At 42.1% G+C, this 25103-nt stretch overlaps 2 protein-coding genes across 2 annotated transcripts in view; one reads left to right on the top strand and one right to left on the bottom strand.

Annotated features, from left to right (window-relative positions):
* Nucleotides 1-25103, top strand: part of LOC129764761 (uncharacterized) — a 477799-nt gene that overhangs the window by 173611 nt on the left and 279085 nt on the right. The gene's annotated exons all lie outside the window — the stretch shown is intronic.
* LOC129765738 (uncharacterized) lies at nucleotides 2819-9271 on the bottom strand. The gene has a single exon (XM_055766160.1). The coding sequence runs from the start codon at nucleotides 9269-9271 to the stop codon at nucleotides 2819-2821; it is 6453 nt and encodes a 2150-aa protein (XP_055622135.1).

Raw genomic sequence — 25103 nt, 5'->3', positions numbered from 1 at the left:
TTCAGACACATGTCAAGAACATATCAAACGCGAGAATTTACACACAAAAATGTGACGACTAAAACATTATTTTATTCAGAGGTCTCCATACAAAAATGTCCTATATTCCAGAGACTATCAAAGATAAAAAGTTGACGTCTTTGATGAAAGTTCATATTTTAATAAGATCTGAAACTTTGTCGAATACACTATATTGCCATCTTGACTTTAAACAAAGTCAGGATTGGTTGTAATTTTTTTAAACAAAAAAATACGTTTTAACGTACTTGAGAAAAATGAATTCTAATTTTGAAAATAATTTTTTAAGCGAAATTATTTTTCATTTTTTTTGGCTCTTTTCAAAAAGTAATCTTTATCGTTTTTAAATATTTTAAGTATACAAAGCTGCTTAAAAGACCCATGTGTTTACACCCACAATGTTTCGTTGCTATCTGAGATGGTGCTGCCAGCTCCTAAGACGATTTGGCATGAAATTCGTCTAATAACCTATTGAGGATTAAGAGGGTCATATGCTTTAATGATTTCTCGCGGATTTTATTATTTTGTTTAGCAAACACACTCGACAAAGAAAATTAGAGGAACAGAGTGCAAAGTCGTAAATTTTAAGTGATGTTTGACATGCTGTAACTCCGTGAAAAATCAACGTATATTGATGGAATGCACATCATTTAGAAGCTTTCAACTTTCAACTTTCAAGTATTAGAATATTTTACGTAAATATTTTATCTTGGTGTGTGTAGGTGTAGTGGGCAACAATATCGAGAAAAAAATAAGAAATCGATTTTTCTTTGTTTTTCTAAGAATATTTTGGACTGACACAATTTTTTGCCAACCAATTCATTAGCAAATCCAATTGCCTTCATCAACCAGCTTTCATTTGGTTCCAAGAGCATTGCTGTAGGACCTTCCCACACAGAGATAATTCAGTTTGAATGAGAAATTACCCTTTCGTCCTTGATGATGAATAATTCAAAAAACAACCATCGCACCGCAAATCGAGAGGCAGTTTGGAAACTCCAATAAGTTCTGCACAAGGATAATTTGTTACTTTGACGAAAAAAAAATAATAAAATTTTTTTGCATCAATTTCAAAAAGTGCAGGATTTATATATTCCTTTACAAAATCCACTGTAATTCTGCAAATATCGCAGTAAGTTGTAATGTTTGCAGGCAAATTCTTAGCCTAGTGTATTCCCTAAACATTTGTGAACGTTTCATATTAATACGTTCAGCCGTTTTTTTCTAGAAGATTTTTCAAAGTTTGGAGTAAATTAGAGGAACATTTAAACGCGTATCGTATCAGAAGTACAAAATCCAACGCGGCTTCCAGAACGAACGATTCGTAACATTCGTTTTCATGCGTTCGTAGGTCAAATATTGTAAAGAGTGATGGCACTCACACATATACATACGCATTTCCACACATAAACGCACTCTTCACCCACAAACTCATTACGAAAGTTACGAATCGTTCATTCTGAGGTTCGCGTAGGACTTTGTACTTCTGATACGACTTGCGTTTAAATACTCTTCTAATTTACTCCAAACTTTGAAAAATCTTCTAGAGAAAACGGCTTGAAATCAATGCAAAAAAAACTTTTTTTTTCGTCAAAGTAACAAATTATCCTTGTGCAGAATTTATTGGAGTTTCCAAAACTGCCTCTCGATTTGGGGTGCGATGTTTGTTTTTTGAATTCTTCGTCATAACACAAACAAGAGCCAAGGTATTATGAAGTGCGAGTGATAGCCAAGTCACGAAAATTTCCAAAAAGTGATTGTACTATGCCGTATTAAATCGCTAGTTGTACTCCAAAGTTACGCTAAAACCTTGCTCTTGCACGACATAGTGGAATATCCTGTGTAAATTGTGTGCTTGGATGATTTTTTCGCAGTTTTTAATCTCATCGTAAACCACCATTGTCATCATATACTACGATGCCAAGAGAATTCAACGAAATAGTTGTTAGTGGTGCACACAAAGGCAACTTGTGTCTCTCAGATCTGGCTGGTATGATGCAGGATATGCTGCGGAACTTCTCTGAGGAGATTAACCGAGTTGTTGAGCTTTCGATATCTCGTTTGAAGGCAGAGTTCACTACACTTCACGCGCACTATGAAGCAAAGCTCAAGTTAATCGAAAAGCGAGTGGAAGCAGTCAACACTACTTTGCAAATGATTCTGAATAATAATGCGAGAGCTGCTCACCAAAATAAACTGGTGATATATGGTATCCCGGAGGTTCCCAACGAGAGTCTGAGTAACCACTTCACATCTATTTGCTCACATTTGGGGTATTCAAATAACCATCGACCGACTGTTCATCTCACTCGTCTTATCGGATCCACTCACGAAAGTCGGGGAACCAAACCAATACTGTTGGAATAGGCGATTCATGGTCAACGGAGAGAGTTTTTCTCAAAGTATATACAAACACGTTCACTTTCGCAAAAACATCTGGGATTTGCAACGGACAGTCGGATTTTCATCAGTGAGTATCTATCTTCAGCGACAAGAAACACTCTATCTACGGCCCTGAGGATGAAGGTGTCGAGATTGTAGTGAAAAGTCGGCTGTGACCCTTTTGATAGCTTGAATCTGAATAGACAATTTATTTTAATATTTGTTTTATAATTTAGGATAATTTTGTTACCTGCTTCAAAAAAATTGGTTCGCCCACTTTTCTTTTAATTTCACTATTTCTAACTTTTGTTTAACACGTCTTTATACACTCGTCTTCTAATCCGAAATGAGATTGTCGTTGGCAAGCGGAAATGATTTTGACATTTCGCTTGAAATCGCCCGCCTTGCTTGCAACCGTTCAGCTCATTGACAGCCGATTCGCCCCTTCAGTAATGCCGGTGGATAGGGTTGCCAGCTCGGCGAATTCTGCGTTGACAGTCTCCCCCGGGTGTAGTCCGGAGTCCTCCGGAACTCCACATCTATTTACCACGTCGAGCAACGCCAACCGAGTCACCGGTCGCACTGAAGATTTTCCTCCGATTTGCACCACTGCTCTACGGCACCGGCCATCCGGATTAGGAATCATACGGATGATTCGTCCTCTCTCCCATCCACTTCGCTTTGTAGGTTCCGCTACCACTACCACGTCACCCGGTTCCAACGCTCGGACTTCGTCGAACCATTTGGCTTGTCGGCGAATCACGGGCAGGTACTCGACTAGCCAGCGCTGCCAAAATGTCTCCAACTGACGTTGTATCAGTTCCCAGGATTTTCCCAGAATTTGTCGGCGTACTAGGTCGTTCAACTGACCCAGAGCCACATCTTCGCCTCGTCGCTTTACCCCGTTTGAACTCAACAACAAAAAGTGGTTTGGTGTGAGTGCCTCTGCCATCTCAGACTCGAGTGGTAGATACGTCAGAGGCCTTGAGTTTACTATATTTTCAGCCTCCACGACCAGTGTCTGCAGCCCCTCGTCATCTAGCTTCCCTTCTATGTACGCTTCAGCCATAGCCGCCTTTACTGATTGCACCAAGCGTTCCCAAGCTCCTCCCATGTGTGGAGCTCCCGGTGGTATAAAGCTCCATTTCGTGTTGGCACTGGTGAATGTCGAGGACAGTCCCTGGTTTATCTGGTGCTGCAGTACTCGTTCGGCTCCTTTGAAATTCGTTCCATTGTCGCTGAAGAATTCTACCGGCGATCCCCGTCGTCCCACGAATCGACGAACGCAGGAGATACATGACTCTGTTGATAGAGTGTAAGCGACTTCCAAGTGGACAGCGCGCACTGTCAGACAGGTGAAGAGTGCTATCCATCGTTTAACTATAGACCTTCCCAGCTTCACCAGCAGCGGCCCGAAATAGTCCAGCCCCGTATAGGTGAATGGTCGTTCGTGATGGGCCAGACGCGCAACCGGAAGCGGCGCCATTGGTGGAATCATTGGTCGAGTCCGACGAATTTTGCAGAGCGCGCAATCGCGTTTTGCTTTCTTCACTACTAAACGAAGTCGTGGAATCGTGTAAAGCTGACGTAACTCATTCACTACAGTTTCTGCGTTCCCGTGTCTGTAGCGGCGATGATATCTGTTTACCAGGAGTTCAGTGACGTGATGCTTCCTCGGAAGGATCAGCGGATGTCGCACTTCATGTGGTACACTTTCAGCTGCCTCAATTCTGCCACGCTCGCGTAGCAGGCCACGATCGTCCAGGAACGGCATAAGGTTGTATATGGAACTGTTCTTCCCGATGACCTCCTGTCCCGATTTATTCAGAGCTTTATTCGACAATGCAGCAACTTCATCTGTGTAAGCTTCACGTTGAGTTAATTTGATGATGATTTCTTCGGCAGCATGCAGTTCCGCCTGTTGTAGTGATCCGGAGTATTTCGGCTGCTTCTTGGACGCGTTATTCAGGAATCGCAAGACATATGCTGTGGCATGTTGCAGTCTCTCCCAGGTAGAGAACCGGTGGAAATCTATGGTTGTCTCTATCGTACAGTGATGAAGAATCGACGCTCGCATTTCTTCTGCAGTAGCCACCACTGGCTCTTTAACACGGGGCCACTCTTCTTCCGCTAGCCACAGAAAATTGGGTCCTCGGAACCATTTGCTGTCTTGATTGAAGTACGGACCACTTCCCCATTTCGTCGCTTCGTCCGCAGGATTGGATTTCGATGGTACCCACTTCCATTGAGTCGCTGTTGTCTGTTCCAGAATTTCGCCTACTCGGAAGGAAACGAATTGTCGATAATTCCGAGGATCTGATTTGATCCAGGCCAGTGCGGTTCTGGAGTCTGTCCAATACGTGACCTTGGTTACGGGAACGTCGAGATGGCCTACAACAAATTTCGCCCATCGTGTGCCTAGAACACATGCCTGTAATTCCAGTCTGGGAATAGACCAGGGTTTCAGAGGCGCTACCTTCGATTTGGCGGCGATCAGACAGCACTGCGGATTCTCCTCTTCGTTGAACGTGCGCAAATAAACCGCACAGGAATAGGCCACTTCGCTAGCGTCCACAAACACGTGAACTTCGGAATTCTGATATGTTATTCGTGTAGCACCACTGAAGTAGCATCTTGGGATGCGGATATCGGAAATATATTCGATCATTTTTATCCACCTCTGCCATTTCACGTAAACTGCGTCGCTGACCTTCTCATCCCAGTCCGTACCTTCTCGCCACAGGTCCTGGATCAGAACTTTGCCGTGAATGATAAACGGCGAAAGTAGTCCCAAAGGATCGAATAAGGTCATTACGCATCGTAACACCTGCCTTTTCGTTGGACGTGTATCTGTACGGATCAGTATTTGCATCTCGTCGTTCATCTGAGTGGAGAAACTCAATTCGTCGGTTGTAGGACTCCAAAGCATACCGAGGACCCTTTCCGTATTTCCTCCTTCCACCAGATTCAGCTGCTTGACTGCTTCTTGCTGGATTTCGCCTAATTTCTGTAGAAGTATGCTGCTGTTCGATCTCCAGTTGTGTAGGTTGAAGCCTGCTTTACCGTGAATGTATCGCACGTCGCTTGCTACTTTCGCTGCCTCCTCCACTGAGCTGAAACTCGCCAGATAATCATCCACATAGTGGTCATGAACTATCGCCTTCGCTGCTTCCGGATGTAATTCCGCATATTGCTCTGCGTTACGGTTTTTAATAAACTGCGCCGAAGCAGGCGAGCAGGTGCTTCCAAATGTCGCGACGTCCATCATGTATACAGTGGGCTTCTCCGATGGATTGTTACGCCATAAAAATAGTTGAGAAATTTTATCTTCATCGCGGATTCTAAGCTGGTGAAACATTTCCTTAACGTCTGAGCTGACCGCTATGCAATACAAACGGAAACGGAAGAGAACTCCAGGTAACGAGGAGAGTTGATCCGGACCTTTGAGTAGCGCGCCGTTCAGAGACACACCGTTTACTTTCGCAGCCGCGTCCCAGACCATACGGATTTTCCCCGGTTTCTTGGGGTTAACCACCGCTCCTACCGGGAGATACCATATCCTCCTTGGATTGGCGGCTTCAAGTTCCTCAGGTATGGCCTTGTGAGCATATCCCTTGGCTTCATATTCGCGCATTTGCCGGTGAAGGTTCTCCTTCAACTCCGGATCGCGACTCATCCGACGCTCGAGGCACTCCAAACGTCGAAGAGCCATCGGGTAGCTATCTGGAAATTCCACATGATCTTCTTTCCAGACCAATCCCGTTTCGAAGCGGTTACCACATCGTTTTGTCGTTGTTTCAATGATGGTTAATGCCCGCTGATCTTCCTTTGAAAGTGACGGCTCAGGCGGAATAACTCCTGCACTTTCAATTTCGAAAAATTCTTTCACAGTTGCCTGAAGATCCTCATCGCAGGAACATTTGCAAACGTGGAAACTGTATGATTCGCGCTTGCCGTTTCCTCGCGGCCCGTAGACGCACCAGCCTAGTCTGGTTTTAACCGCTACTGGGGCCGCACCATCACCTTCTCGTATCTTCAAAGGAAGTGCCAGCCTCAGGTTGTCGATACCGATGAGAATCTTTGGTTTCACGTTCTGATAGCTGCTAACCGGGATGCCCTTAAGATGTGGGTACAACCGCACTGCTTCTTTCATCTGGAAACTCTGACGAGGAAGACCAAGGTTACTGACGGTCCTTGCGTTCACAAGCTTGTGTAGTTTGGTTTGCCCGATTCCAGCGATCTCGATTGTAATTTGCCTAGAATCATTTTCTATTCGGGAAGTGTCCCCAGTCCATCGAAGACAAAGTGGATGTGGAGTGCCATTTACTCCTAACGTCGTAGCCAGATCATTCTCCACCAACGTTAGATCAGAACCCTCGTCCAAGAATGCGAACGTGTTGAGTGACCCATCTTTCCCATACACCGTTACAGGAATGATCCGGAACAGTGTAGAAGCATTCGAGTGGTGGTGTGTATGATTTTCGGCCACCTGAACCTTCGGTGCTATCAACTTCGGAGGTCCACTAGGCGAATGTAGGAGCGGATGATGGCGAAACTGACAGCCTTCGATGTCGCAGGTCTTCCGTCCCCGACACGCACGTCGGCCATGGTTGAACAGGCAGTTCTGGCACAGTTGCAATGCACGGACTCTTCTCCAACGATCGTCGACAGTCAGCTGCTTGAACGCGCCACATTCGCGCACCCGGTGTCCATCTTGGTTACAGTGCAAGCAGTCGGAACGTTTAGCTGACTCTATTGGTTTCTTCGGAGAATCGCTGGAATTGGTTGGTTTATCTGTTGCATGGGTGTTCACAAATCCTTTGTTCTTCAGGCGGTCGCGAGCGCTGTTCTTCTTAACCTCGGGCTCGAAGCTAACCACACTGGTCGCGTCTTGTACCACTGACGCCATATAATCACCGAAAGTTTTCAAGTCTACGTGTTGGAATCCTCGTTTATATCCCGCCCACATCATTCGTTGATCAGCGGGAAGCTTTGCTACAAGCTCCTGCAGAAGCGATGGATTTGAAAGATGAGCGCGTTCATTCGCCGCTTCGATGTGGTCGCATAAAGCCTGCACGGCCATCCCGAAGTCGATCAACCCTTCCAATCTGTCTGACCTTGGTGCTGGGATTTCTCTCACCTTACGCAACAATGCGTTGATGAGCAATTCTGGACGTCCAAACCGCATCCGGAGTGTCTCGATCACCTGGGGAACCGCTGCTGGCAACACCAACCGGCTGCGCACCGTTTCAAGCGCTGGTCCGGTCAAGCACCGTTGCAGACGAAGCATGTTTTCACCATCCGAAAAACCACAGGCTTCCGTTGTATAACGATAATTGGAAATAAAAATCGGCCAGTCGGCGGGATCACCGGAGAATCGAGGAAGTTCCTTTGCCAGGGACTGTCTTGCTGCTAGCTGTTGTTGTGAGGGAGCACTAACTGATCGTGAGGGAGGCATCACTTGATTTATTTGAAAATTATCTGACTGACGAGGGTACTGAGACAAATCAACCGTACGCGGGGGAGTTTCACGCGTTTGTTCACCGGTCGAGCGGTGTTCGGTTTGATATATTTTTCGATTAATCATTATTGATTCATTTGGACGCGCGAGTGATTCTCGCGACTGATTAAAAGATATTGTTGGAGGCATATACAATTCTCCCGGGCGCGCGTCAATTCGCGACTGCTCACGGGTATCTTTATTTATAATGGTCGTGGAGCTATTATGTGATGGAAATTTACTCAAATGGCTCAAGGCTTGACGCTTACCTGGGGGTTCCATATGTTCGGGGCGCATTTCGATCGATGCGGCTTTCCGACTTACCACGGGCGGATTATTCTGGCTTACCACATCCCTCAATGGCCAAAGAGGGTCAGTACTTTCCTCCAGTCCAGTTGCTGAATGTCCTCTTGGCTGATCACCTTCCAGCACAGGTGGTAACTTACGACTCGCCTTCGGGATCGCACCGATCTGCTTTTCCAAAAGCGGCTTGCTCGCCGCCAGCGTTGACAGTTGACCCGCTGCCGGTTGGTTTATGTTCGACGATCGGTTTCTGCTTCCATCGTTTCCGGATTGGAATCCCTCCAGAAGTTCTCGGCACCTCTCTAATTGGACACGTAGTGCGTCCAGTTCTTCCGGGGTCGGATTTGCTCGCCTTTCACACCGTTCGACGCGATTCCGTAGTTCCGATAAAGCAGCATGTGGGTCCTGTACCTCCTGCCGAGGGTTTAGAGCGAGTTCGTCCAGCACATCAGATGGAATTGAAACCATAGGCGGTTCGTTTAGTCGTGATACACCCAACAATGGCGTTGAGCGACGCACGGACGATGATATGGGAGCTTCGGGGTTAGGTGTAGTTGGAGGTCGTTTACGCTCACCCGAAAACGTTTCGGAATTCACTTCCCGTGAAGAAACGCAATTATCGCAGCCTCCTGAGGCCTCTCCGCTGACTGCCTCTCCACCTAGCACGTTGTCAATGAGCTGCTGCCGCTCCTCAAGATGGCGACGCTGCAGCGCTAAGTCCGCACGAGCTCGCTCCGCTTGTTGCTTCTCCACCAACTGGCCCAAACTCACCGAAAATGCCGATGTTGCACTGCAGCGACTGGATTCGCTTCGATTGGAGGCAACATCATCTTGCTGCTGATGTCCAGCACAAAGGGCACACACCCACGAACGATCCGCAACGCTGTCGTCCACTCCCGCACACGTGTAATGCTGCCAACCATCACAATTGTCACACTGGACCATATTTTCCGCGCTGTCCGGCCGTCGGCATTCGGTACAGCTCGATTGCTGGTTCCCGGATTCCGTGGTGGGCTCCACAATGCTCACACCATCCATCACGACCGAATGTTGAGAGTTCTCATCCATAACCTCAATTTTTTTGAAGATTGTCGAGATTGTAGTGAAAAGTCGGCTGTGACCCTTTTGATAGCTTGAATCTGAATAGACAATTTATTTTAATATTTGTTTTATAATTTAGGATAATTTTGTTACCTGCTTCAAAAAAATTGGTTCGCCCACTTTTCTTTTAATTTCACTATTTCTAACTTTTGTTTAACACGTCTTTATACACTCGTCTTCTAATCCGAAATGAGATTGTCGTTGGCAAGCGGAAATGATTTTGACATTTCGCTTGAAATCGCCCGCCTTGCTTGCAACCGTTCAGCTCATTGACAGCCGATTCGCCCCTTCAGTAATGCCGGTGGATAGGGTTGCCAGCTCGGCGAATTCTGCGTTGACAGAAGGAGAAAGGCAAACTGATGAAGGTGTACACTAGAAATGGGGTTATACATGCTGTCACACATGGGAACGAAATCAAAACAATAAACACTACGGAGGACCTACTGAAGACGCTGGAAATACCACTGTGCAACTAACCCTTTCCTTTATTATTTCTGTTTATTCCTTCCATTCCATCCTTTGTTTCCCTTGATTCCTTCCTGAAAGTTTTTTTTCTGACAACCTTATCCATTTTCGTTTCTGATTTTTCCTTCCATTCCATCCTTAAGCTTCTCCCGTGATTCCCTCCTGAAAGTTTTACTGGACTACGCTGGTGCTACGTCCAGGCTGCTGTTGATGTCGTTGGCTGTTGTTGCTGGGTGCATGCTGCTGGTTGCTTCAAGTACTACGGATCTATGTTGCTGCTAATTATTACGTTTCACTAGTATGGATAACCCAAGTGGTATTCAATACAATCACTTTTGAAATTTTCGCGTCACAGTAGTATATATACATAGTTTTTTTTATGATGTTTGTAATCTTAAGTAAATGTAGTTTAAATTTTGCTATATCAAGACACCTTTTATTGAATGTTTTCTTAGTTGCTCTCATGTATTCTAATGGATGATCTCAATCCAACTAACAACACCTCTTCGAATGTGTGTTTACCGGGTGTTGTGTTAAAATCGGCTCTTCCAAATAATAAGTTATCGGTTTGTTGTTTGAATATTCAAAGCATCTGTGCTAGGAGAATGAGCAAATTTGAAGAGCTTAACCATATTATCAGTACATCGGGCGTTGATATCATATGTATTGTAGAATCATGGCTGAATGAAAAAGTGAATGATAATGTTGTGCACATCGATGGATACAATACTGTAAGACATGATAGAGTATGTAGGCTGGGTGGAGGAATCTTGATTTACATCAAATGTTCTATAAAGCACAAGATGGTTAGCACATCGTTTAACGTGGGTATGAATAACACTGAATTTATCTTCATTGAAATTTCAATGAATAACAACAAAATATTGCTGGGAGCGGTTTACAATCCTCCATGTTTGTCATGTAATGAACTACTTTATGACAAAATTAGTGAGATTGGTGTTGCTTACATAATCATACTCGGTGACTTCAATACAAATCTGTTGGATCACACGAATAAAGTATGTGAATTCAATAATGTTTTGAACAGCCTCGGTCTAATCAGTGCTGGTATTGAACCAACTTATTTTTATGCTCATGGTTCTTCGCAATTAGATTTAGTATTGACCAATAGACCGTCCAAACTGATTCGCCTTAACCAAGTAGGTGTTCCGGGTATGTCCAATCACGACTTGGTATTTGCATCATTCGATTATAATACTGCGGCTCCAAACAATGTTAGTTCTTATAGGGATTACAAACATGTGAACCCGCAATATGTTCTTGAACAATTTAACAATATCTCTTGGGATGTCTTTTTTAATTCTGATGATCCTGATGTTCTTTTAGAATCATTCAATGAAAATATTATTTTCTTGTACGATACATGCGTACCACTTAAAGCCTGGCGTTCAAAAAAGCCATACAACCCGTGGTTTAATGCTGATATTCAACGAGCAATAATTGATCGTGATCTAATGCATCGCACATGGAAACAGTCAAGAGACGATCAAGACTTAGCAAGCTTCAGAAGAATGAGAAACAGAGTAAGCTTAATGGTAAAAAATGCTAGGAAGAATTATTTTAATCAAATTTTTACATCGAACATGAGTAGCGGAGAGTTTTGGACGAAGATTAAGAGCGTGGGATTAATTAAATCAACAAAGAGCTATGTGGATGATTTTTCGGCCAATGACATAAATGAGTATTTCTCAACAAATTTTTCAAGTTCCGTTCCTACCACTAATTTTAATTTTAATGTAGATGACAGTGTTCGATCTACTTTTATGTTTAGTTCAATTCACGAGTATGATGTAGTAAACGCAATTTACGAAATTCATTCAAATGCCATAGGATTGGATGAGATTCCCATTAAATTTATAAAACTAATTCTTCCAATATTGCTACAACCAATAACTCATCTATTCAACTCCATAGTGCGATGGTGTAAGTTTCCAAATGGATGGAAATATGCAAAAATCATTCCAATAAAAAAGAAATCAAATGCAAACTCACTTTCAAATCTACGTCCCATCTCAATTCTTTGTGCTTTATCAAAAGCCTTTGAAAGAATTATCAAAAAGCAAATTTGCTCATATATCAATAATGAAAACCTACTTTCACCATATCAATCAGGTTATCGTGCTGGCTATAGTACCAAAACAGCCATGCTAAAAGTAATTGATGATATTGCTGTTGTGTTAGACAAAAGTAATTCGGTAGTTCTGATTTTGTTAGACTATTCAAAAGCATTTGACACAATATCGCATGCTTGTTTATGTAGAAAATTAAGTCATAATTTTGGCTTTCGTATTGAAGCAGTCTCTTTGATAAATTCGTATTTGGAAGGTCGCCAACAAGCAGTATTTCATGAAGGAAAGCTTTCTTGTTTCTTGCCTATTACGTCCGGTGTACCACAGGGGTCAGTACTGGGGCCTATTCTGTTTTCGCTTTATGTGAATGATTTACCTTCAATATTGAAATACTGCTATATACACATGTTTGCTGATGATGTGCAACTATATTTCGACTGCACCAAATTCAGTATCGAACAAATAAATGTTATACCTAACGAGGAACTACAGAATATAGCAAACTGGTCTAAAGCAAATGTAATGCAGATCAATGCCTCCAAAACCAATGCTCTGTTCATATCACGCTGCAGATCACCTGCTTTGCCAGAATTGTTTTTGGAACAAGAGAGAATACGTTTTGTCGACCATGCAACTAGTTTAGGAGTCAACATTGATTCCAGTTTCAACTGGGATAGGCATGTTTTAAAGCAATGTGGTAAAATATATGGAGCACTTCGGTCCATTTACCCATGGGCTTATTATTTAAATACAGATACAAAACTCAAGCTATTCAAGTCTCTGATACTTCCTTATTTTATGTCTGTAGATTATCTGTTGACTAATGTATCAGCAGCTGCAATTTATAAAATCAGAGTTGCTTTGAACTCTTGTGTGCGTTTTGTATACAAACTTAACAGATTTTCTCGTGTTACTCATCTGCAGAAGAACTTGTTGGGATAGTGTTTTTACAATTTCCCAAAAGCTAGGGCAGCCATATTCATTCATCAGCTCATTACTACTCGCAAACCTGAATATTTATACAACAAGCTGTGTCCATTTCAAAGCGCTCGATTACGTAAATTCATTATACCTCGATACGAAACTGCACAATATGGTAAATCATTTTTCGTAAGAGGAGTTGTTCACTGGAATGAACTTCCCCAGGATGTATCCAATATATCTAATAAGGCAGCATTCATTAAAAGGTGTCGCGAAATTTTCTAGTTTGTAATTTTTTGTATTAGTTTGTTATTTTTGTACTAGTTTAGATTTTTTTTTGTCTCGTTAATTCATGGCGCACTTCATGCATACTTATTTTTTCGTTTGTAACCAAAAAAGACAGCAAGTATTATGTTACTGAAGTATAAATAAAATAAATAAATAAAAAAAAAGACGAAAGGGTAATTTATCATTTAAACTGAAATATCTCTGTGTGGGAAATGCTGGAAAATGAAAAAAATGAAAGCTGGTTGATTAGGGTTATTTGATTTGCTATTGAGTTGGTTAATATTTGTGTTAGTCTAGAATGTTCTTAAAAAAACAAAGAAAAATCGATTTTTCATTTCTTCCCGATATTGTTGCCCACTACACCTACACACACCACGATAAAAATATTTACGTTAAGTATTCTAATACCTGAATGTTGTATCTTCAAAATGATGTGCATCCCATCGATATACGTTGATTTTTCACGAAGTTACAGCATGTTAAAAATCACTTAAAATTTCCGACTTCGCACTCTGTTCCTCTATTTCTTTTGTCGAGTGTATTTCTTACAAACGCCTATACTATATATTTATTTTCTTAAAGACAACATGGGAAAATTTATTCTGGAGGTTTTTTTGTTCTTTTAGAACAAGACGGGAATATTTATTATCAATATTACATTGCCTTTAATTTTTTAAATTTTCTTTATTTCATCCATACATAACATAAGAGCCATCTCGTCCAGAACCACAGAGGGCGGCTTTCATCATATCTCATTCCACGTCGGCATAGTCTATCGTAATACGCATCATCCAACGACTAATCATCATCCTTCTGCCATCACCACTCGGTTGTAACACTGCTGGAGTGAACAAACAACACCCATCAACCAAACAAAATGGCCATTTCCGGGGTCACCGAATCATTATCAAAGAAGAATTTAACTATGCATTTTTATGCACATAGCCTAATGGAATCCTACGTCAACTATGCGATTGTATCTCGGACGCAACCCTCCTGTTACATTTTTCAACGTAGGACTACGTTTAGAAGGAAGGTATAGGGTGTAAAACTAAAATCTAGAAAAATGATTATAAAACGACGAATAAAAGATTTTGAACGCCTCTAAATCGACCATTCCTGAGATACGCGCCTAATATAAGAGAAGAAAATTGAATAAGTTTTGAAACTAAATATTGAGCAATTGAACAATGTCAAGCCCTATGTAAACGAAAATCCCGCGTTCTGATTGGCCAAATGGCACAAGCAATCTCTGCTCTTCCAGTTGCGCTGTCAAAAACGAGTACGTAATGTAGCTGTCTTCAGACGAGGGTATAAATTTTAATTTTCGTGATTTTTTTTTTAATTTGAGAACATTTTTTAATTTTCAGTTGTCAGTTTTTTTTTTAAATTGCAATTTCAATTTTTAGAGAGTTATCCATTATCAACACATTTCTCCTAACCATGGTAATTCATTTTTCTTTATATATTGTTTCGCAATATTTTGCTAAATGTAACGAATTATTAGAAAACGACTATGTATAAACTAAAACTATGTTCAATATTTAATTGTTGCTCGATTTTTGTTTTCTTTCAATACCTTTTTCTCCGAGCACATAAGTACAAAAAAACCTTCAAAATCAAAACCACGATGAACAATTCTCCCCGCGCTTTTCGGCCATAACTCTCAGCGACCCAATCGTACTTTAATTAGAGGTAATTTCCATTTACCTGAGCGTAATGCACCCCGTAACTGACACTGTGCTTGATTAATGAGCCCATTCCTGGACGGCACCACTTTCATGCAGTTCTCCGGTGCTTTGTTATTATATTTTATTTCCTTTTATCCCCTACCGCAACCCATTTAGATTGGCAAGAATTATGTAATATTCATTCGTTTTGTACATTTCCGCATAAGCAACCAACATTTGGGTACTGCTTTTTCTCTCTCCGTGTATATATTTTTTTCTGCGCCCAGAACTGACCCGACCGAGAAAAAGGAACTTGTGACCATTTGAATGTGAAATGGAACTATTTCCGCCCGGCCTTTATCGGCTGGGTTTGAGTCGCTTGGGAGTGGGCGTTCGCCACAAAGTGTAACCGAATGGAAATTTAATGGTGTTTTGTGTGTTTGCGTTGAGGCAGTTCTCTTCTGTTTTTGCAACAAAAGAATCGGGAACCAGAGAGCGAGAGAGAGTCAAAACAGGAAGAAATATGCTAAACAGGTCGTTTGTATAATCTGATGTAATTTTCCGCGAGCTCAGTTTGGCAGGATTTGCGAGGAGATTTGTGTGATTGTGTTGTAATTTATATCGTAATGCGAAGCATTAATGTTCCATTTTCGAGGGGGCAGGAAAAACAGACACTGAAGAATTAACTGCTCGTGAGTGGACTGATATCAAGTTCGTGTCTATTTTCACTCAAGAACATAAACGAACTTCATAAATTCCACCGTCGTATATTGCAGTTCTGAGTGTCGTCTGATGCGACTTTCGCTGTCCTCTTTGTCCAGTAGATTACCGGCCAAACCGCCGCTGGGTCTGCTTGGCCCGGGACAGCACCGAGCCCAAGGGATGCGGAGGGGGAAAACTTTGTATTACGAGCGCGCACAGGCTTTCATGCTTCACTTGGTGGCTATATTTATGGTGAAAGTAGAACATAATTGACAGTGCAAAATACGACCATTTTTAATCTGGAAATAACTGTCATTCGAGGAAAACGTGCGAAGCCGGGGATGTCCTTTTGTGGTCGGGCACTGAGCGCTGACTTTTCTGCTCGCCGTTATCCTTGCGATGCCATTTACCCGTAGAGTGTCTGGGGGAGGCGAGGAGAGAGCGGGATGTTCTGGATTTTTACGAGGCATTTTTCTTGGCTGCTGCACGACCTAAATGAGAGCGAAATGTCTTCGGGGGCAAAAGTGTGCGTCGGCGGAGGGTACGGTGTGTTACGGATTTTCCGCTTTTTGGGTGTATTTCATTCCGTCCGCCGCGGGGTGGATTTTTGTGTAAATGTTTACGGAGTTTTTTTCCCCACTCACTTTCTGGAACTGTGGCCGAAAGTGGGACAAACATAGCAAACAAATTTGAAATAAACATTCCAAATCGCAGGTAATCCGTCCTAAGACCATCATGGAAGCCAAATAACAGCCAACGATACCACAAAATGCGAAGATAACGCATCATTTGGAGCACGCAAAACGGTTAGATCCCATCGCAACGATATCGCTGATAGCATTCCAAGAACGCAGATTCATTTTCGCCAAAATCTCGGTTCTGGTGGGCTGGTAAATGGCATGCCATCCCCCCTCCCTCCTCTTTTATTGAATCGAACTCTCCCCAAGCACACGACACCGAAAGCAAGGCGGAACCGCAACATTACGCATTCATTCGAGTGGCGCATGTAGACCTTAAAAATCGTACATATCCACAAAAGTTTGCCTTTAACATTCATTAGACTCTGCCTTGGAGAGGGTGTGAGCGCACTTGGGTTCGTATATCGGCTTCCGGTAATGGGAGATCCGACTTCACGAGAAATGCGAAAAGCCATAGACGCCATAAACTGCAAATGTGCCTTTTCCTGCTGCTGCCTTTCTTTCCTGGCGCTGCTAGAGAATATAAGAGCTCATTAGGATAATAAGCACCCTCTTCTAGCCCCTTTTGTTGGCCTCTCGCTGAAGGTACGCAGTTTCCCGAGGAAAAACAAAAACACCGAACAAACTTGTATTCCACACTCTCGAGACATGAGACGCCTGGGTTCTACGTGGGAAGTTAATGCCGTAGGCCCTAGGAAGGGGTCGCAAACAGTTCCTTTGGAATTCAGTAAATTGTTGTCGAGTGCTATTTCGCTTTGTCTCCTCCCCCCAAGAGACTCGTGTTTTTTCACTTGGAACGGCTCGACGGGAGAATTAGGAAACGTCTCAAGTTTACGCGTGTCAGACAAATATGCTCTCGTTCCGAGGTACAAAAGTCAACCAATAATCGTCTCGGGGCTTTACGGGCCTTCGGATTGTTGTTATGCAGAAGCCGGGTTCCGTTCGGAATGGATTTGTTCAACGATTCGGAATACGATGGCTTAGCGGCTCTAACACATTAACGTCGGCATTATTCTGCGGGAGGATCGTGTATTAAAAATTAATATCAAATAAATCTTGGGAATGGATACAATTTCAGCTAAACCTCTAATGTTTTCTCCGTTTTGTGTTAAATTATTGAAACTCAATACAAAACCGTATGTCATTGCGCAATGTTCCAGGATGCGCATTTGAGTGGAAATTTGCATCTAGAGCTCGACAGTTATTCTCTAGACAAAAACTGTCTTAGACAAAGTTGTTACATATGATAGAGCGCTCATTTTTATGTTGTCAAAAATAGCGTGACCAAAATGTTCGATGAAATAAAAAATCTGACTTTCTTATATACCCAAAACTAATTTTAAGTACATATTTAGGCATCTCGATTTATTAAATTATCTTAGAAAGAACAGAAAATATGCTACTCTAAAATACTGGCACCGTAAACCGGGGGCAAATTGATCACGATTTCCAGAAAAATGTGAATATTTCCGAATTTGTTAGATTTATACCTAATTATTGACGTAGGACTACGTCTTTCATTTCTATACCGGGGTGTAAAATCAAAGTTTCGAAAACGAAAGCGTCACGCCGGAGACCGAGATTTTGAGCGTTAATAGCTCCTAAACAACTGAACGAAATGGTATGATAAACACTTCATTCGAAAGATAAAATGTCTACGCGTTATATACTTGTTGCTTTTTGATCCAAAAACTTGTATCAATAGTCTTAAAATTGCTTTCAAAACAGGCTATTGAAATCACCAATCGGTATATAAGTGAGCGCCGCTCGGAAATCCACTCAGTTATAATTGAACAGCGATTGGAGTATGTTGTCGCTTCACCACAAGCTCTTCGTTTATCATGAAAGCGCGGATGAACGGTGTCACCAAGAGCCTGTTTGTACACCTTAGGCCAGAAGGGAATCCATCAAGAGGAGAGTGATGCCACAAACGGTTCTCCGGGAAGAGATCGGAGTAGCCGCCACACACACATATACACGCGCGGAACTCTTCGTTTGGATGCCATTCAGCATCGAGAAAATTCCAGAAAGATTCAATCGTTGCTGAAAAATAATCTGCCAAAAATACCTTCATGTGAAAGAGTTTATTTTAATGTTTTCTATTCATGTAACACTGCGACCAAATATTTTCAATCAAGTGCTATTAACAGGTGGTTATCGAGTTAGCATTAACCACTGGTGGGATTCGAGTATCGAGGAAAATCTAATCGTTGCTGAAAAATAATCTGCCAGTTCCCTGGGAATTGAAAAATACATTCATACGAAAGAGATTATTCTAATGTTTTCTAACCATATAACACAGCGACCAAATACATTTGATTTTGTAGTTTTTCAATCAAGTGTAATTAGCAGAACGGCTTCTGAACATTATTCTTCCCCATCAGTAGGATATTTTCGTATCTAATATTGTATCCGCGTTTCGTTTCGCATCGCGAAAATTATATAATTTTCAACCGATTATTGCTCAGTCGCCGAAAGTTCACTCAGAGAGTTCATTCCCCTCTAGTTTGCCTTCCAAATTGCCATCGTAAACCACATCTTCTTTCGATGCAATCACGCACAAAAAGCATAATTAAGCGATATTCTGGTGGTGAAACGCATTCTTTTTTCGTGAGGACATCGACAAGGCAACATCGTAATTTAACGAGCTGAAGGTGCTGGACGATGGGACAGCGAGGGATTCATTACCTGGCCTGACCTGATCTGAAACGCAATCAGTTTGTTTTAACTGTGAGGGAGCGCAGAAAAGCCGATCGATCAGAAGGAGAAGAGAAGGTAACCAAGAGAGTTTCAGCATCGAAAAACGGTTCCCCGGGAAAACATCGAAGCAGCCGCCACACACACACATACACGCGCGCAACTCTTTTCGGTTGCTGGTTATCGAGAAGAAACCTGGAAGAAGTAATCGTTGCTGAAAAATAATCTGCCAGTTCCCCTTGGAATTGAACATTAAATTCAAGCGAAAGAGTTTATTTTAATGTTTTCTATTCATATAATGCTGCGACTAAATACAATTGGTGCAGTGCAGTTAGCAGGAAAGCTTCTGAAGTTTATTCTTCAGAACAAGATTTTTTGTATGCAATATTGGATGCATAAAACCTTGTGCCTCCAATGTAACGCTTTCGTTTTCGAAGTCCCCCAAATATTCATTTATTCATTCATTCAGAATGGATTCAGATTCAACTTCAAACAAATGATCTTTAAATCAACGATAGTCCTACGTCACCCTTGAAGTTATACCATAGATATAACCCACTTCCTGTTTTTTTGAAATCAGTACTGGTGCTAAGACAAGATTACCTTAGCATGGGTTCCCTCTCATTGCTCGATTCCGGGGAATGAGAAAGCGGACTCGCTAGCTAAGGTGGGCGCTTCAGAAGGCACACTTTTTGAAAGGCAAATTGCTTATAATGAATTTTTCCACATTCCTCGTCAGAATACGCTCGTAAGTTGGCAGCGCATGTGGAGTGAAGATGAGTTCGGTCGTTGGTTACACACGATTATCCCTAAGGTCTCGACGAGTGCATGGTTCAAGGGATTGAATGTAGGTCGTGATTTCATTCGCGTGATATCTCGGCTTATGTCCAATCACTACAACCTAAACGCGCATCTCTATCGCATTGGGCTCGCAGCAAACAATCTTTGTGATTGTGGCGATGGCTACCACGACATCGAGCATGTTGTCTGGTCGTGTATCCGGTTCCATGCTGCTCGCTCTCAGCTCTCTAGAGTACTGAGAGCACAAGGCAGACAATCGGATATCCCCGTCCGGGATATCTTAGGTAGCCGTGATCCTGATCTTCTGCTTCATCTATACCTGTTCCTCAGAAACGCCGATGTCAACGTTTAATGATGTTTCCTTCGTTGTGTCCCCGTTTCATATCCCTCCTATCCAAACGATAAACTTTTACTTAGTCGCGGCAATACATACACACACTCTTTACAGATGCACGGGCCGAAGGTTGTGCAGTCCACTGATCATTCAACAAGAGCCAAAGGTTGTACCGCTTATGACAACTCTACACAAGCTGATGATTGCGCCGGCTAGTGACCATTCTATCCTGGATTCCTCGAGTGGAGAAAGACGCACCACGCTAGATATGGGGTACAGACTAGGGGGGCGTTGCTGATTAATGGTCAGCTGCATCCCAATAGCAGGTATCCCGTGTCGGGCACACGTACAGAACATCGAAGACTGCAACATACCAATTATGAGAACACTTGTAATACTAACCTCGAGTCAACCGCGAGTAATCGGTTACATATTACTAACATAGTTGTAAGCAAACATTGTAGAAAAATTGAACTCCCGGCCCCGTTAGGCTGACGCCATATGAGCCTTAATAAAAATATATATTTTGGATTAAAAAAAAAAAAAAAAATTTTGTAGTGGCAGCCATATTGGATTTGCATTTCTCTTCTCAAATTATTCAGACATTATTTTCAATCTTCACCCCCACTAAAACGTCTTTAGATTATTTTCATTGTTTTTATGCTGGCAGCTTTCTGCTAGGAGTATTTTATGGTTTTTTTTCCAAAATATATATTTTTATCAAGGCTCATATGGCATTAGCCTAACGGGGCCGGAGTTCAATATTTTGACAGTGCGGTCGGCTCGAGGTTAGTATTACAAGTGTTCTCGTAATTGGGATGTTGCAGTCTTCGATGCTCTGTACGTGTGCCCGACACGGGATACCTCCTATTGGGATGCAGCTGACCATTAATCAGCAACGCCCCCCTAGTCTGTACCCCATATCTAGCGTGGTGCGTCTTTCTCCACTCGAGGAATCCAGGATAGAATGGTCACTAGCCGGCGCAATCATCAGCTTGTGTAGAGTTGTCATAAGCGGTACAACCTTTGGCTCTTGTTGAATGATCAGTGGACTGCACAACCTTCGGCCCGTGCATCTGTAAAGAGTGTGTGTATGTATTGCCGCGACTAAGTAAAAGTTTATAGATCGGATAGGAGGGATATGAAACAGGGACACAATGAAGGAAACATCATTAAACGTTGACATCGGCGTTTCTGAGGAACAGGTATAGATGAAGCAGAAGATCAGTTTCACGGCTACCTAAGATATCCCTAATTTATATAATATTATTTTATGTTGAAAGCCTAAAATTCGAGATCAAAGTGGAGTAGGTTTTTTTAGATAAATAAAAAACTTGGGCGGTAGAGGGTTAATAAATGAGTGCAAATCTTAATTATATTACGTTTACCGAGAGAAAATTCGTTTTTTTATGATTCGATTATCCGGAGTGAAAAAAAAATCAATACTCCGGATAATCGAGTTCGACCTGTATATGATCAATATGAGTGAGCGAAACAGGAAACACATTGCAAATAAGCACGCATTAAAGCTTTTCGCATTTCGCATTTTCCTGTACACTCTAAGAAAACCCTTTCCAACTTCATTTTTTAATGAGGTGTGATATGTTGTCACGCATTTATGCAACAGCGCCAGTAGCTGTGTGGATAGCGTGGTCATGTAAAACAATCTTGCATTCCAACCGGCCTTGGTTCGATCCCCGTTGACATCGTGTGGACTTTTTTTTAGATACAATCCCAAGCTGACGTTCAGTCTGAGAGAAAGAGATGTCTGCTCCCAGAGATGTCTGGTGCAACAACAATATAATCGTATATGGCCGAATGGAAAAACGATAAGTGGGCTATACCTGTGATATAACCGCAAGGTAGACGTAGGACTACCGTTGACTCGGTAACCATTTATTTGAAATTGCATCTGAATCAATTAATGAATGAAAGAACATATTGAAAGATTGTTGAAAGTTTTTCTTGTTAGTGAAAGTATAAGTATGGAATTGTTATTAACATAAAATCGCATAATAACTCCTTCGAACTTGTTGGTGGTCCCGAAACGAACCGATGGAATTTAAGTGGCCTTGAAAAAGTAACTGAAGATGTTTGATACATGATTCATTTTTGTTTTTTATGAGAATAACACGAGATTTTTCATGATCACTCCATGCGCAGAAAGAAACTGAGGGCGCCTTTTCACGGTGAAAACGAAATAAAGTCTATATAACCTTGCATAAAATTCATTTCGTTTTTATTGTGATGTGGCGTGACTGTTCCATGCGAAAGCACAACAGGAACTGATGCTATTGGATTGCATCATGAGAACACCAAGTCGAATGCGTAAATGGGTGGGAATATTCCTTCGCTCGGACGCATTCACACGCAAACTGATGCGAGTAAAAGTACTCATGCATGTGTCCGCTATGGTTTTCCAAACACTAATGCGAGCGAGCAAAGGAAATCACAGTTTGCATGTATTCGCTATGAATTCGGTTCCTCCAGGTGCCTATATTTTGCGTCCGTGTTCGGGAATACATTGCGATAACCAATCATAATCAATAAGCTAGATTGTTATGATTTCAATAAAAAAATTGCTTTCAAAGCAATTTTTAAGCTTTGGAACAATTTTTTGGACCAATAAGTTTTTTTATTTATTTATTTATAAAGGTACTACATCCCATTGAGAGATTAGATCTTCTTCACAATTTTTCGCCAATAATCCCGATCCATGCCTGCAGTTCTCCAACTCCCGGCTGCACCGATTCTTGCCAAGTCCTGCTCCACCTGGTCCAACCACCTCGCTCGCTGGGCTCCTCTCCTTCTTGTTCCTACCGGATTAGATGCGAACACCATCTTTGCAGGGCTGCTGTCCGGCAATCTTGCAACCTGCCCTGCCCATCGCACTCGTCCAGCCTTGACGACTTTCTGGATGCTGGGTTCGCCGTAGAGTTGCGCCAGTTCGTGATTCATTCTCCTTCTCCATACTCCGTTTTCCTGTACACCACCGTATATTGTTCTGAGCACTCGGCGTTCGAAAACTCCGAGCGCTTGTCAGTCCTCTTCAAGCATCGTCCATGCTTCGTGCCCATAGAGAACAACCGGTCGAATTAGGGATTTGTACATGGTACACTTCGTACGGGGTCGGAGCTTGTTGGACCTCAAGGATTTGCGGAGCCCATAGTAGGCCCGACTTCCATTGACAATGCGTTTCGAATTTCACGGCTGTTGTTGTTGTCAGTTGTTATCAACGAGCCAAGGTAGACAAATTCCTCCACCACCTCGAGCTTGTCGCCGTCGATCACAACACTACTACCAAGAAGAACTCTGTTGCGATTAGTCCCTCCAGCTAGCATGTATTTAGTCTTAGACGCATCGATCCCAAGCCCAATCAGCTCTGCTTCGTGTTTCAGTCGGGTATATAAGTCGGCTACCGTCGCATGTGTTCTTCCGATTATGTCCACGTCGTCGGCGAAGCAGATCAACTGACTAGACTTGTTGAAAATCGTGCCCCGCATGTTGAAGCCCTTCTTCTTCTTGAATGGCGTTAACGTTCCCTATGGAACTTTTGCCGTCTCAACGTATGCATTAACTAGCGTCATTTATTAATACTTAGTTTAGATTTCTTAAGCCAAATAACACACCTTGAATGTATTCCGAGGGGCAAGCTCTAGAATACGCGTGACTACAGTGCAAGTCGAAGGAAATTACTTTGACGAAAAATCCCCCGGCCAGGACGGGAGTCGAACCCGAACACCCGGCATGATAATGTGAGACGCTAACCACTCGTCCACGGGTGCACATTGTTGAAGCCCGCTCTCCGCATAACACCATCCAGCGCCACGTTGAAGAGCAGACAGGAGATTCCATCGCCTTGTCGAAGGAATATTTTATTGATATTTTAATTATTGTGGTATTTTCAAAGTCAATGATACAAAAATGTGTATTTAACTAGCCTGGTGCTATGTGTACATTAATTCAATGTTTTTTTTTTAGTTTTCCTATGAGTGGAGTTAGCCCCCGGAAAAGCAAACAGCGCGAAAGAAGAATACTTTTGTTCTTCATTTCCTACATTGACACTTTCGTCATTGATTCCGTTAAAAAAATGGCTGGAAAACAATTCGAAAAGCTCTCGAGCCGTGATTCCAACTTTCAGATTTGGAGCGGGATTCAACAGTTGCGTTCTCAATCCGAGTTATAATGCACCAACAGAATACGCAATATGAATCGGAAAATTAGATCACAGATCAAAATGTGGAATAAAATTTGAAATCTGAATCAGGAGTTAACTTTTGAATCTGAAATATGTAACTAAATGTCTGGAATCTGGGTCTAGATTAAGAGTCTACAGAATCTATTTTTGGAATGTTGATTATCTGTTACGCCACTTCTCAGTTATCGAAGATATCAACAAACGTTTATAAATTTTATTGTTCCAGCTAATTAAATTTTCGACGCATCCACCCACAGAACTATTATAAAATTTGATTACTAGTACTACCGGACCGATTTAGTTGATCGGCATATCAAATTGAAGCCAATGATCTAATCTTCTTTGAAAAAATATTATGTTTGCGAAATATTTGGATTTTCGTTTGTGTAATTATTGATTGTGTTAGTTTTTCATAGTTTTCTCGGTTGATGGTAGAGGACGCCATATTTTTTAAATATTTTTTTCTTGCAGTTTTACATAACATATCCAAAAATCAGAGATGTGATTTTTGACGTAGCACTACGTCTTTCATTTCTATACTGGGGTGTAAGTTCAAAGTTTCGAAAACAAAAGCGTTACGCCGGAGAACGAGATTTTGAACGTTAATAGCTCCTAAACAACTGAACGAAATGGTATGATAGACGCTTCATTCGAAAGATAAAATGTCTACGCGTTATATGCTTGCTACTCTATGATCCAAAAACTTATTTCAAAAGCCCTAAAATTGCTTTCAAAACAGGCTATTGGAATCACACCAATCGGTATATAAGCAAGTGCCGCTCGGAAATCTACTCAGTTGAGATTGGGCAACGATTGAGGTACGATCGATGTAATGTATGGATGTTTCCCTAACACAGACTTCAAAACCATGGAGCCTGGGGAAATCGGCATTCCAAAATAGATGCAAGCAGCGGGTACTTCTGTACTCGTTTGCG

Source organism: Toxorhynchites rutilus, chromosome 2, assembly GCF_029784135.1.
Source record: "Toxorhynchites rutilus septentrionalis strain SRP chromosome 2, ASM2978413v1, whole genome shotgun sequence".
Taxonomy (NCBI): domain Eukaryota; kingdom Metazoa; phylum Arthropoda; class Insecta; order Diptera; family Culicidae; genus Toxorhynchites; species Toxorhynchites rutilus.
Note: the sequence above shows the minus strand (reverse complement) of the source record. Positions and strands in the feature narration are given on the sequence as shown.